The following is a 14,703-nucleotide window of genomic DNA, read 5'->3' on the forward strand; positions in this document are numbered from 1 at the left end:
CCCTACTACTGGTATCACATGCAGTGCTCATGGGCTACACTGAGATTTCCGCCTGGATCCCCACTCTCTTCAGCCCCAGCTTGGAAGGAATCACGTTTCCAGAATTTAATGATAGTTTTGTCCTCCTGCCCATTTTAGTCTGTGGTCCCTTTGTCTATACTCAAAGCATTTGCTGGCATATTGGATTAAAGGGCAAGAGGAAGTAGGGGAAAACTGAAGACAGTCTCTGTAGTAGAAGAACTGCAAATTTGTTCAAGGTTTGTCGCCTGACAGTACTGTGCCAAGTGATCCATGAAGCTTAAGCGTCAACCATGTGATCACGCCGTACACTTGCAGTCTGATGTGGGGGATATGCACTTCTATGTATGTATGTATGTATGTATGTATGTATGTATGTATTTAAAACATTTGTATCCCACACTATATCACTACGATCTCAGGGCAGAGAATGACAATGCACCTATGAAAGGAGGGGAGACGTACAGATATAAGCAAGTGCAAAGTGATGCCCACTGGGGCAAAAAACCCAACTTCAAATATAACTTGATGGGATCTGAGCTAGTGGTGACCGACCAAGAAAGAGATCTTGGGGTCATGGTGCTCAGCTCAATGAAAATGTCAACCCAGTATATGGCAGCTGTAAAGAAGGCAAACTCCATGTTAGGCATTATAACAAGAGGAGCTGATAATAGTTTGGGGGGGGGGAAGGGTAACGGGAGACATAATAGAGGTGTACAAAATTATGCACGATGTGGAGAATGTGGATTGGGAGACATTTTTCGCCCTCCCAAATAATACTAGAACCCGGGGTCATCCCATGAAGCTGATTGGTGGGAGATTCAGGACAGATAAAAGGAAGGATTTCTTCACATAGCATATAGTTAAACTATGGAATTCACTACCACAAGATGTGGTGATGACCACCAATTTGAATGGCTTTAAAACGGGGTTGGATAAATTCCTGGAGGAGAAGGCTATCCATGGTTACTAGCCCTAATGGCTATGTGTTACCCCCAGTACCCAAGGCAGTAAGCCTATATGCACCAGTTGCTGGGGAACATGGGTGGGAGGGTGCTGTTGCACCGTGTCCTGCTTTGTCGGTCCCTGGCTGACAGCTGGTTGCCCACTGTGTGAACGGAGTGCTGGACTAGATGGACCCTTGGTCTGATCCAGCATCCGGGCTCTTCCAATGTTCTTATATGTTCTTATGTTGAAAGAACTCAACTAGGGAAGATGTACTGAAGAAGGGGAGTGCACAGTCTTCTAAAAAGCATCTTAAAAACACACTTTCTGTTAAGTGATGGGGTGCATTTCTAGGAGGGGACGAGACTTATTTGATGGAAGGATACAGCATGGGAGGAACCACTAAATCTCCAAAATTGGAGGGGGTGGGGTGGCAGTGGAAAATATAAAGTAAAAAATAATAATAATCAAAGGTTACACATCTGAGACGCCTTTGCCATTTTTATTTCCTTTCTGGGGAGCAAGCAGCGTTAACGGGAAGAGGAGAGGCCAGACTTTCACTTTTAGCATGATGTCGTGGGTGGTCCGCGGAGTTTTGGGTTGTGCTTGGCTGGCCCCATCTGGTCAAGATGAACTTCTGCTTGTAAGAATCAGTTCCATTCCGCACTCCTGGGGCAGAGCGAAAGGGCCTTTCCAGCAAGCTGTGGTGGTGGGGTGGGGCTTTCTCTTTCTACCAGCAAGTCCCAGGTGGGCACAGCAGGGTCTCCCATCCCGAGGATGTCACAGCGGGTGACATATGCTGACCTGAGGTTTGCCAGGAGCCCTCCAGGGAAGATCCAGCAAGAAGGTACTGTGAGGGGCGGGGCCGGGTGGGGTGGAGGGAACAATTTCCCCGAGCGGCGAGCGAGCGGTTCCTGGGGAAATGCCCCGAGCCGGGTTGGGTTCCCTTTGCAGACAGAGAGAAGTGGCGCCCGAAGAGGCTTCTGGAGATTTGAGTTTATTCACAATGGTGCAAGCTGGGCAGAGGGGTAGTGGTGGTGGTACCCAGCGCCGCGCTCCTGCAGGCTCTCCTGCGGCCCCAGATGCCCCCGAGGACAGCGGCCTCTGTCCACTGTCCAAAGTGACCTCGTCCCTCTCGGCCTCTCAGGCTCGCTGCAAGGGCAGGTGCCCCGTGGTCGCCTTTCGCAGGCACCCAGACCGAGGTTTCAGGAGCTCCCAGATGGAGGCGTCCTGGTGCTGCTGCTGCTGCGCCGCCTCTTCTCATTAATTTAAAGAGCTTTCTGCAGGAAGAAAAAAGACGGAAGCAGCCGTGGGAAAAGACGGGAGGGTCGTTTTCTGGAGCCCCTGTATAATTCTGTGAGAAGGGGCGGGGGGGGGCGGGCGGAGAAAGACCCCCCTCATAAATGCACCCCGATAGTTTCCCCCATGCGAGGACATTGTGGGCTATTGTGGGCCATTGGCCAGAAATCTCCAGAACCGAAGGAAAGTCTGGCTGGCCCTGCCTGACAATTGGACCGTCTCCCCCGTTTAACCCTTTTCTTTCCAGATTTCAGACTCCTTTGCAGCAACTGAGCAGCAAGCTTATAGCCAAAGGCAGGCAGGTGCTTCGGACCCCGCTGGGGGCATCCCCTCCGCCTCCCCCCCCTCACGCCTCCCCCCTCCCGTCTTCTCTTCCAGAGGCAAGTGAGGGCGAGCTCACCTATGAGAACCTCCAGGGAGCCCAGCCTAGGGACGAGAAGACCCCCAGCAGCTCAGAGCCCCCCAAAGGTGAGTGGCAGCTGCGCCCCATACCACCACCACCACCAGGGAAGTGGTGGCCAGGGTTGGGCGCCCAACGCCCCCGGAGCCCCCAGCCTGAGTGGAGGTCAATTGCTCGGCTTCCCCACTCCTCAAAGGGCGTTGTCATTTCACCCTGCGCCCACCTAACCCAAGTCAGTGCTTTAAGCTGTGTAGGCGTTGAAATTGATTTTTTTCTTTTAGGGTGTTGTTGGTTTAATATTGATAGGGCATGGAAAGGAGGACAGGGCTCCTGTATCTTTAACAGTTGTGTGAAAAAGGGAATTTCAGCCGGTGTCATTGTTATGCATGCAGCACCTGGTGAAATTCCCTCTTCATCACAACAGTTCAAGCTGCAGGAGTCCTGCCTTCATTTGTATCTGGTCACTCCAGCTATACTCCTGCAGCTTTTAACTGCATGCCTATGAATGACACTTGCTGAAATCCCCTTTTCTATGCAACTGTTAAAGATACAGCAGCCCTGTCCTCCTTTCCATATGGCCACCCTAAATATTGATGCTGTCGCCTACTTTGGACTATTGCAAAATCCTGCTTTTAAAATCCTTTTCTCCTCTCCTCCACCCCCACCCCCAAATACCTTTCCTTCTGGATCCATTCCTTTCATCGTTTCAATATCTAAATTGTAAGGAGTTTTGAAAGAAACTCAAAACCGGTATCACTTGCCTTTTGGACTCTGGTCAAGAAGCAAGATAAACTTTCCGTCACTTCATTTCTCCGCCCCCCTCCCTCCACCCACGGCCATAGAGACCGGGGGTGGGGCTCAGAGACGGCCACATTCTACACCCCAGTCACCAGTTTTAAAAGTCCAGGCCTCCCACACGACTGTTCGGGAGGCAACGTCCGAGAGCGTGGTAACTCCTCTGATGGGTCGCTGACATCTTGGGGCAGGGGCACGAGTGCACCCAAACTTGCCCGTCTTTTCGTTGCCCTGGGTCCAGTTTCCCTTCTGCTCCTCGCTCTGCAGGGATGAGCAAAAGGGCTGAATCTGGGCTCCGGTGACCTTCCGCCAGTAGCACCCCGTGTCCCCCCAATGAAGGCCGTTTAGGCCGGGGGGGGCTGTAGCCCAGCGTCCCCCGGTTCAATCCCCAACAGCAACTCTAGGGAGGGCTGGGAAAGGCTCCTGCCTGAAGCCCTCCCTGGAGACTGTGGAGGAACCTGAAAGGGCAGGTTCCCTTGGTTCGCTGAGTGGCGGTCAAAGACTCTCAAGACATAATTTCTCTCATCTTGGGAAAGTTTTATTACAAGCAGCCTGCAGTGCTGCAAGGTGGCAAACCCTAGAGGCTCTGAAGGACTGCCCACTAGTTGCAGGCAACGCTAAGATACTTATAGGGTAACATCCTCAGAAGCAACAACAGAACTTCCTCATATAATAAACCAATCATAATACAGTTTTGCAATACAGTAACCGATGATAGACAAGGCATTTATGCATGTGCAGAGTGCAGATAATTCAAAGATTAGAAAAACAATACGTAGATGGGTATTGCAATCCTGGAACATCTGTTCCTTTGTGGTTACTACTCTTCCTGTCCTCGCTGGAAGGCTCACACTCTGACCAATGTGTCAACACTTCTTGTTGGTTGAGGAAGTGTTGCTCAACATATTTTCAGCTACAGTTTGCATCAAATTGCTATAGAACTTAATTTCTAATAGAAGGGGCTTACATCAAAACAGGGTGGGCAGAGATAAAACAGCCCATTCACACATTTCCTCGACAAGACCCTGCGCAGCTAGGTGGACCGAGGGCCTGACTCGGGGTCCCCATGGCCAGCAAGGCAGGACTGATGGCTGCGGCCGTTTCGAAGCCCACGCCGCGTTTAGCTCGCCCCCCCCCCCCCGTGCAGATGCTGCCGCCGTGTCTCCCTGGGAGCTGCCTGCGGGGCTCTGCCGGGGCCTCCTCCACGGCAGCTCACCCTCGCGGGCTTCTCTTCCAGGGCAGAGCCGCCGGACCTGGCATGTGGTGCTGGCGCTCGTGGGCACCTGCGCCTTCCTCCTGGCCACCACCGTCGGATTCGGGGTCCGTTGTGAGTAGCAGATGCCTCGCTCCCGTCCCAGCCGTGCCCCCCCCCATCTCCCACGGGGAAAGGCTCCTACGGGGGCGGGGACGTGGCATAGAATCGTGGAATCGTAGAGCTGGAAGGGGCCTCTGAGGCCATCGAGTCCAACCCCCCCCCCCCCCGCTCAGTGCAGGAACCCACCTCAAAGCCTCCCTGCCCAGCTGCCCCTTGAAGGCCTCCAGGGTGGGAGACCATGGCAGGACAGCAAGCCTCGCTGCCTGCGTGTAAGCACACAGAACTCCAAGGCGCTCTTCTTCAGGACCTGGGCGAAGCGAGCCTGCCCCCGCGCGGGAGGGTGCTTGAACCGAGGCTGAGGCCCCCGAGCCGGCCTTTGCCAGGCGTCTGCTCGCAGCCCCCCCCGCCCCGTTCCCAGCCCTGGGCCCGAGGGGGAACCCCTCGCCCCACGGACCTCTCCTCTCACGTTGCCCCCGGCTGTGCTCTGCAGACTGGCAGGTCTCGCGGCAGCTCCAGCGGGCCTCCCAGGTCCACGTGGCGAACAGCAGCCTGCTGGAGCGGAGGATCGACGCCAAGGAGGCGAGCCTGGGGCAGTGCCAGCGGTGGCTGCACGAGGCCGAGGAGGTGCTCAACTCCACCAGGGAGGCCCTGGGGGAAAGCTGGGCAGCCGAGAACCGCACCCGGGCCCAGCTGGAGCAGCGCGAAGGGAAGCTGAGGCAGGCAAACCTCAGCCTGGCCCGGCTGCAGCAGGAGAAGGGGGACCTGCAGCGCCGGTTGGAGTGGCAGCTGCTCCACGCAGCGTCCTGCCAGCGGATCGGTATGTCCGTCCACCCGGCCCTGGTCATATCATGTTGTGTTGTTTATTCGTTCAGTCGTTTCCGACTCTTCGTGACTTCATGGACCAGCCCACGCCAGAGCTTCCTGTCGGCTGTCGCCATCCCTAGCTCCCCCAAGGTCAAGTCTGTCACCTCCAGAATATCATCCCTCCATCTTGCCCTTGGTCGGCCCCTCTTCCTTTTGCCTTCCACTTTCCCTAGCATCAGCCTCTTCTCCAGGGTATCCTGTCTTCTCATTGTGTGGCCAAAGTACTTCAGTTTTGCCTTTAATACCATTCCCTCAAGTGAGCAGTCTGGCTTTATTTCCTGGAGTATGGACTGGTTTGATCTTCTTGCAGTCCAAGGCACTCTCAGAATTTTCCTCCAGCACCACAGTTCAAAAGCATCTATCTTCCTTCGCTCAGCCTTCCTTATGGTCCAGCTCTCGCAGCCATAGGTTACTACGGGGAATACCATTGCTTTAACTCTGTGGACCTTTGTTGTCAGTGTGGTGTCTCTGCTCTTAACTATTTTATCAAGATTTGTCATTGCTCTCCTCCCAAGAAGTAAACGTCTTCTGATTTCCTGGCTGCAGTCAGCGTCTGCAGTAATCTTTGCACCCAGAAATACAAAGTCTGTCACTGCCTCCACGTTTTCTCCCTCTATTTGCCAGTTATCAATCAAGCTGGTTGCCATAATCTTGGTTTTTTTTAGGTTTAACTGCAACCCAGCTTTTGCACTTTCTTCTTTCACCTTTGTCATAAGGCTCCTCAGCTCCTCCTCGCTTTCAGCCATCAAAGTGGTGTCGTCTGCATATCTGAGATTGTTAATGTTTCTTCCTGCAATTTTAACTCCAGCCTTGGATTCGTCAAGCCCAGCACGTCGCATGATGTGTTCTGCATACAAGTTGAATAGATAAGGTGAGAGTATACAACCCTGCCGTACTCCTTTCCCAATCTTAAACCAGTCCGTTGTTCCGTGGTCTGTTCTTACCGTTGCTACTTGATCGTTATACAGATTCCTCAGGAGGCAGACCAGATGACTTGGTATCCCCATACCACCAAGAACTTGCCACAGTTTGTTATGATCCACACAGTCAAAGGCTTTACAGTAGTCAATAAAACAGAAATATATGTTTTTCTGGAACTCCCTGGCTTTCTCCATTATCCATCGGATATTGGCAATTTGGTCTCTAGTTCCTCTGCCTTTTCTAAACCTAGCTTGTACATCTGGCAATTCTCGCTCCATGAATTGCTGGAGTCTACCTTGCAGGATCTTGAGCATTACCTTGCTGGCATGTGAAATAAGTGCCACTGTCCGATAGTTTGAACATTCTTTAGTGTTTCCCTTTTTTGGTATGGGGATATAAGTTGATTTTTTCCAGTCCGATGGCCATTCTTGTGTTTTCCAAATTTGCTGGCATATGGCATGCATCACCTTGACAGCATCATCTTGCAATATTTTAAACAGTTCAGCTGGGATACCATCGTCTCCTGCTGCCTTGTTATTGGCAATGCTTCTTAAGGCCCATTCAACCTCACTCTTCAGGATGTCTGGCTCTAACTCACTGACCACACCGTCTGAGCTATCCCCGATATTATTATCCTTCCTATACAGATCTTCCGTATATTCTTGCCACCTTTTCTTGATCTCTTCTGTTTCTGTTAGGTCCTTGCCATCTTTGTTTTTGATCATACCCATTTTGCCTGGAATTTACCTCCGATGTTTCTAATTTTCTGGAAGAGGTGTCTTGTCCTTCCTATTCTATTGTCTTCTTCCACTTCCGCACATTGCTTGTTTAAAAATAATTCCTTATCTCTTCTGGCTAACCTCTGGAATTTTGCATTTAATTGTGCATATCTCCCCCTATCACTGTTGCCTTTTGCTTTCCTTCTTTCTTGGGCTACTTCCAGTGTCTCAGCAGACAGCCATCTTGCCTTCTTGGTTTTCTTTTTCTTTGGGACGTTTTTTGTTGCCACCTCTTGGACAATGTTGCGAACTTCTGTCCATAGTTCTTCCGGGACCCTATCTACTAAATCTAGTCCCTTAAATCTGTTCTTCACTTCCACTGCATATTCATTAGGAATATTAGTGAGCTCATATCTAACTGATCTGTGGGTCTTCCCTATTCTCTTTAGTTTGATTCTAAATTGTGCAATAAGAAGTTCGTGATCTGAACTACAGTCAGCTCCAGGTCTTGTTTTTACTGTCTGTATAGATGTCCGCCACCTTTGGCTGCAAAGGATGTAGTCAATCTGATTTCGGTGTCAGCCATCTGGTGAAGTCCATGTATAAAGCCGTCTTTTTGGTTGTTGGAAGAGAGTGTTTGTTATGCACAGTGAGTTGTCCTGGCAGAATTCTATCAGCCTATGTCCCGCTTCATTTTGTTCTCCTAGACCATGCTTACCTGTAATTCCAGATGTCATTTGACTGCCCACCTTAGCGTTCCAGTCTCCTGTAACGAAAATAACATCTCTTTTTGGTGTATTATCCAGTAGGTGCTGCAGATCCTCATAGAAGTGATCTACTTCTGCTTCTTCAGCATCTGTGGTTGGGGCATATATTTGGATCACTGTGATGTTAAATGGCTTACCCTGAATTCGAATTGAGATCATTCTATCATTTTTTGGATTGTATCCAAGCACTGCTTTAGCCACTTTATTATTAATTATGAAGGCTACTCCATTTCTTCTGTGATCCTCTTGTCCACAGTAGTAGATCTGGTGCTGATCTGATGTGAAGTGGCCCATTCCGGTCCATTTCAGTTCACTGACACCCAATATATCTATATTTAATCTTGACATCTCGCCAATAACCACGTCCAATTTGCCCTGGCTCATAGATCTTACATTCCAGGTTCCTATGGTGTGTTGTCCTTTAGAACATCGGATTCGTCGTTCACCACCAGCACCATCGGCTGCTAGCCGTCCTTTCGGGTTTGAGCTAGCTGCGTCATCACGTCTGGGGCTAGTTGACTTTATCCTCTGTTCCTCCCCAGTAGCATTTTGACCATCTTCCGACCTGGGGGTCCTATCTTCCGATGGTATACCGACATATCTCTGGTTGTACTGATCCACGACAAGGTAACAATCTCCTTTGCTGGAGGGTCATATCATAGAATCATAGAATAGCAGAGTTGGGAGGGGCCTACGAGGCCATCGAGTCCAACCCCCTGCTCAACGCAGGAATCCACCCTAAAGCATCCCTGACAGATGGCTCTCCAGCTGCCTCTTGAATGCCTCTAGTGTGGGAGAGGCCACAACCTCCCTAGGTAACTGGTTCCATTGTCGTACTGCTCTAACCATCAGGAAGTTTTTTCTGATGTCCAGCTGGAATCTGGCTTCCTGTAACTTGAGCCCGTTATTCCGTCTTCTGCACTCTGGGAGGATCGAGAAGAGATCCTGGCCTTCCTCTGTGTGACAACCTTTCAAGTATTTGAAGAGTGCTATCATGTCTCCCCTCAGTCTTCAGGGATGCAGCCAGGGCACGAGAGCTCCCCTCCCTTCACCTTTGCCGTGAAGGAGAGAGGTGGGCGAGAGGAAGCCCGGGCTGAGGGTCTGGTCCGCTGAAGTCCAGGGAGGGGGGGAGAGGCAGAGGAGCTGAAGGCTTGCGAGGAGAAATGAGCCCCTTGCCTCGTGGGCGCGTGGAGTCCGGGGCAGAAATGAGGCTCATGGGTCAGGAGGAGACGTGGCACCGGACAGAGGGGAGAGGTCTGGGACAGAGCAACGGCCGGCCGGCCGGGAGCCCTCGGCATTTGGGTGGAATTGAAGGCCCTGGGATGGGATGGGAACATTGTGGGGGAGACAAGCAGGGGGATCCCAACAGAACCCCGACAGAGATGGGGGAGTCCGAGGGGCAGCTTCCAGCAGTGGAAATGAACCGCTCAGAGAGCTAAATAAATAAATAAATAAATGTCAAGTGAGCCCGTAGGAGGGAAACCGAAGCTAAGAAGAAGAGCGTAAAAAACTTCCATCTTGGGCCTGGCGCAAGTCTTTCAGAATTTAAAAAAGCCATAAAGATTGATCTATTCCGGCAGGCCTATCCAGTGAAATTTTAGAATGTTTTCAGGATGTTTTAATCATGTATGGTATGTTTTAATTTGTTTTAATGTGTATTTTATATCATGTTTTTATACTGTTTGTTTTACACTTTGAATTGTTTTAGTTTTTGTGAACCGTCCAGGGAGCTTGGCTATTGGGCGATATAAAAATGCAATAAATAATAATAATAATAATAATAATAATAATAATAATAATAATAAGGACCAGGTGGTTGAGCACATCAAAGCAGCAGGCGGAGTGAGGAGGAGGAAGAGGACAGAGGAGGGACCTTTGGCTTTGGCAGGGGGAAGGTCATCCGTGGCCTTAGGGCCAAGCTAGATGAGATGGGTGGATGGTGGTGGACATGTGCGTCCTTTCTCTCTAGCAGGAGGTCCTGCAAGCCTTGTGGCTGTGCAACAGCTCATCATCCCATTGTAACTGCGGCCCTCACTGCCCTTTCAATCTTTAACCGGTTCCCACCTTTCTCTTGGCTTGCTAATGGTTTATGTGATTTCTTTTTGCACTACGGTGAGTTAGGAAGAGCTAGAAATTCTGCCCCCTTCTTAAAGGGAGCTGGGAGAGCAGAGAGGCCTTTCCCCTTTTAGACAATTACAAATAAAAAAAAGTGCCAGTGTTTCGTGGGCGATGTAACGGGCAATTCTTTGACTGCAAAACTGAAAAGTCAAACACACACACAGCTATCCTCTGACGTCTTACAGTGGTTTTTAGCTCTTCATGCTTTGATGCTCTGGCAAATGCAAGTCGTGAATTGCATTCATTTATATAACACCCACGTTCGGAAGCGCCTCTCTTTACACTTCAGTCCTGCATTGCGATCTTGTTACTTTCTTCCACTGTGTCATCTTTTTATTATTTATGGTTAGCAGTACGTAGTTTTATTCATGTCTATAACATTTCTGAGTGTTCAGAGATATTCACAGGTTGCTTCAGTATTCTGATAAAGTAGGCTCATGTTCAGAATTTAGCCAGTACTAGGAGGGAAAGGAGGAGAGGTCAAATGCTCATCCTAAAATTGCTTGTCTGCTGTGGTTTGGGTTCAGGTTACCTGCGGGATCGCCTTCTCCCATACAGTCCGCCCCGCACACTCAGGTCCTCTGGGAAGGGTTTACTCCAGTCCTCCTCTTTTCCCCTTTCAGTAGGGGTTCCGCAAGGCTCGGTGCTTGGCCCGTTGTTGTTTTCTTTATACATGCTGCCCTTGGGTAAGCTTATTCAATCTCATGGCCTCCAATATCACCTGTATGCCGATGATACACAATTATATCTCTAATCTCCGGAACTCTCCCCCGATGTTCACGATCGTATCTCGGCTTGTCTTTCAGATATCTCAGCCTGGCTGCTTCATCGTCATTTGAAACTTAATATGGCAAAAGCTGAACTGCTTGTTTTTCCTCCTAAACCTGCTCCTCACCTCTCATTCTCTCTTACTGTCAACGATGTCACGCTTACTCTGGTCAAGGAAGCTCGTAGTCTTGGCTTTATATTTGATTCCTCTCTCTCCTTTATTCCTCATATCGAGGCAGTAGCGAAATCCTGTCGTTTCTTCCTGTATAATATTGCCAGGATTCGACCATTTTTGTCTGTCTCTTCTGCCAAGACTCTCGTTCACGCACTGGTTATCTCTCGGTTGGACTACTGTAACCTTCTTCTCTCTGGCCTTCCTTCGTCTCACATCAGTCCGCTGGTCTCTGTCCACCACTCGGCCGCTAAGATCATCTTCTTGGCCCGCCGCTCTGACCATGTCACTCCACTTCTGAAATCTCTTCATTGGCTCCCAATTCACTCCAGAATCCAATATAAACTTCTCCTGTTGACCTTCAAAGCTTTTCACGGTCTAGCTCCTGCCTATCTCTCCTCTCTCATCTCACACTATTGCCCCGCTCGTGCTCTCCGCTCCTCTGATGCCATGCTTCTCGCCTGCCCAAGGACCTCTACTTCCCTTACTCGGCTTTGTCCTTTTTCTTCTGCTGCCCCTTACGCCTGGAATGCTCTTCCAGAACACTTGAGAACTACAAACTCAATCACAGCTTCTAAAACTCAGCTAAAAACTTTTCTGATCCCTATAGCTTTTAAATATTGAGTTTGTTCTGACTCTATACTGTTAGCTTCACCCTTCCCGGTGCCTGTTTACACTTCCCTGTGCCTGTTTGCATTCACTTTCCCTCCTTATTGTTTACTACAACTTTATTAGATTGTAAGCCTATGCGGCAGGGTCTTGCTATTTACTGTGTAATCTGTACAGCACCATGTACATTGATGGTGCTATATAAATAAACAATAATAAATAATAATAATAAGTCATCCACAACTAGGCTGGCAACTGTTAGCCAGAGGACCTTTTCTTTTGCCCCCCCCCCCCCCCCCCGACTCTGGAATGGCCTGCCGGAGGAGATTCGTCAGCTTAAAGCTCCCTCTGAGTTTAAGACAGCCGTAAAGACTAGTCTCTTCCAGCAAGCCTACCCAGATAAATTTTAAACCTAAGAGTTTTAAGATGTTGTGATTGTTATTTTAATATTGTATTGGTTTTATATGCTCTTTTAACTAATTTTATGTATAGTATTTAGTGTTGTTCCCCACCTAGATCCAGAAGGAGAGGCGGGTAATAAATAAATTATTATTATTATTATTATTATTATTATTATTATTATTATTATCATTTTCCCATCTGTCTGAATTCAAAATACAGACTGTGAAATATAGGCTTCTTTCTCTTTAGGAAAATGGCAATATGCAACCCATCCCCACCCCTGACACACATCTGGGACTGCTTAGCTTTCAACATGGTTTGTTGTTTATTCGTTCAGTCGCTTCCGACTCGTGACTTCATGGACCAGCCCACGCCAGAGCTTTCTGTCGGCCGTTGCCACCCCTAGCTCCCCCAAGGTCAAGTCTGTCACCTCCAGAATATCATCCCTCCATCTTGCCCTTGGTCGGCCCCTCTTCCTTTTGCCTTCCGCTTTCCCTAGCATCAGCCTCTTCTCCAGGGTATCCTGTCTTCTCATTATGTGGCCAAAGTACTTCAGTTTTGCCTTTAATACCATTCCCTCAAGTGAGCAGTTATTATTATTATTATTATTTATTTATATAGCACCATCGATGTACATGGTGCTGTACAGATAACACAGTAATTAGCAAGACCCTGCCGCATAGGCTTACAGTCTGGCTTTATTTCCTGGAGTATGGACTGGTTTGATCTTCTTGCAGTCCAAGGCACTCTCAGAATTTTACTCCAACACCACAGTTCAAAAGCATCTATCTTCCTTCGCTCAGCCTTCCTTATGGTCCAGCTCTCGCAGCCATAGGTTACTACAGGGAATACCATGGCTTTAACTATGCGGACCTTTGTTGTCAGTGTGGTGTCTCTGCTCTTAACTATTTTATCAAGCTTTGTCATTGCTCTCCTCCCAAGAAGTAAACGTCTTCTGATTTAGCAGCATATTTATTTATTTATTTATTTATTGCATTTCTCTATACCACCCAATAGCTGAAGCTCTCTGGGCAGTTTACAAAATTAAGTCAATTCAAAACAAAACAACAGTATAAAACCATAGTACAAAATACAATATAAAAGCTCAACCAGATAAAAACAGCAGCAATGCAAAATTACAAATTTAAAACACCAAGTTAAAATTTATTTATAGACTGTTAAAATGCTGGGAGAATTAAAAGGTCTTCACCTGGCATCTAAAAGCATATAATGTAGGTGCCAAGCGAACCTCCCTAGGGAGCTCATTCCACAGCCGGGGTGCCGCAGCAGAGAAGGCCCTGCTCCTGGTGTGTGCCCTCATTCTCTGGGCCCACCACACTCCAAAATAGGGTGCAAAGAGAGTAAAAATGGGGCCACACATTATCTGGGAATAAATCAGGCCCCCTCCCAGGGCAAACGCTACCCCTGAGCCAAGATGCAGACACATGACCATAACTGCAGCAAACTCTCTTGCTCTCCTGTCTTCTTCACCAGGCTGCTGTCCCCATGGATGGATGCTCTTCCGATGGAAATGCCTCCATTTTTCAAGTGATCGCAAGACTTGGGAAGAAAGCAAGAATTATTGTCACTGGAGATCGTATCAGCTACTTGTCTTAAAAGACCCCTGGAATGCTGAAGATCTATGGGCTGCAGTAGGAAGAATGGTCTGGTGCAAAGGGCTGTAGTGGGTTGGGCTGGATGGGGGTGGGTGGGGGGTCAAGTCCTAGCAGCCAGAAGGAGAACTCCGAAGGCAGCTCCATGTCCAGCCATGAAAACGTTGGGCAAGCCAAGGGGCTCAAAAAAGGCCCAGAGCGGAACAGGCCAGCTCCATCCCAATCTAAAGCCTGTACCCGCTCCCCCAGCCTGGTGCCCTCCGGACGTGGCTCAACCATGATGGCTGGGGATAATGGGAATTGTGGTCCACATGGAGGCCACCAGGTTGGGGAACGCCAGCCTGTGCAGAAGTACAACAGCCCCCACTTCCGTTTCCCTCTGCTGAGCTGCACCCCTAGTGAGCTTGGGTCCCAAAAGGACAGAGAAGGTGTTCATGTGTTTTATTTTATGTATTACGTCTCTATTCTGCCCAGTAACTGAAGCTCTCTAGGTGCTCCCTTCTCTCTGTTGGCTTTTTTCTTGAGAAAGTAACAAACACTTTGACAAGAAGAAAGGTGTTGGGGTTTAGTCAAGAGAACTCTGTGGAGGGAGGAGGGACCTGCCCCCACACCTCGGGCTGTGTTGCAACGGGGGTGGGAGGCAGTGTCCCTCAACCGTTTTCCTGGTTGGACCCCCCCCCAAGTGGGAAAAGACCAATGGAGGCCCCTCTGTCTGGCAGTCAGCGCCCCCCCCCCCTGCACCCATGCTCCACCATCCTCCATTTGTACAAATTGACCCAGACTGAGATGCTGAATTAGCTCAACATTTTCTTTTTGAATTGTCAACAGCTTTCAGATTCATACTGGATTGGACTAAGAAGGCAGGATTATCGCTGGTCTTGGTATTGGGTTGACGACACTCCCTTTGCAGGGTAAGTGGAGATGAGAAGCAACTCCTGGTCCTTTTTTCAGAAGCAGCAACTCACAAAATCAGCAGAG

At 49.2% G+C, this 14,703-nt stretch overlaps 1 protein-coding gene across 1 annotated transcript; it reads left to right on the plus strand.

The window, feature by feature from the left end:
• The first annotated feature begins 1,642 nt into the window (after positions 1-1,642).
• Positions 1,643-13,797, plus strand: LOC134407832 (B-cell differentiation antigen CD72-like). The gene is made up of 5 exons (XM_063139780.1): positions 1,643-1,810; positions 2,641-2,730; positions 4,695-4,784; positions 5,263-5,589; positions 13,607-13,797. The coding sequence occupies exons 1-5, from the start codon at positions 1,741-1,743 to the stop codon at positions 13,795-13,797; spliced, it is 768 nt and encodes a 255-aa protein (XP_062995850.1). The 5' UTR covers positions 1,643-1,740.
• The last annotated feature ends 906 nt before the right edge of the window (positions 13,798-14,703 follow it).

Source organism: Elgaria multicarinata, chromosome 13 (assembly GCF_023053635.1).
Source record: "Elgaria multicarinata webbii isolate HBS135686 ecotype San Diego chromosome 13, rElgMul1.1.pri, whole genome shotgun sequence".
NCBI lineage: Eukaryota > Metazoa > Chordata > Lepidosauria > Squamata > Anguidae > Elgaria > Elgaria multicarinata.

Coding starts and splice junctions, on each gene's coding strand:
- LOC134407832 (XM_063139780.1), top strand. CDS start 1,741: ATGTCACAGCGGGTGACATATGCTGACCTGAGGTTTGCCAGGAGCCCT. Junction 4,785..5,262: donor CGTCGGATTCGGGGTCCGTT/GTGAGTAGCAGA, acceptor TGTGCTCTGCAG/ACTGGCAGGTCTCGCGGCAG. Junction 5,590..13,606: donor AGCGTCCTGCCAGCGGATCG/GTATGTCCGTCC, acceptor CTTCTTCACCAG/GCTGCTGTCCCCATGGATGG.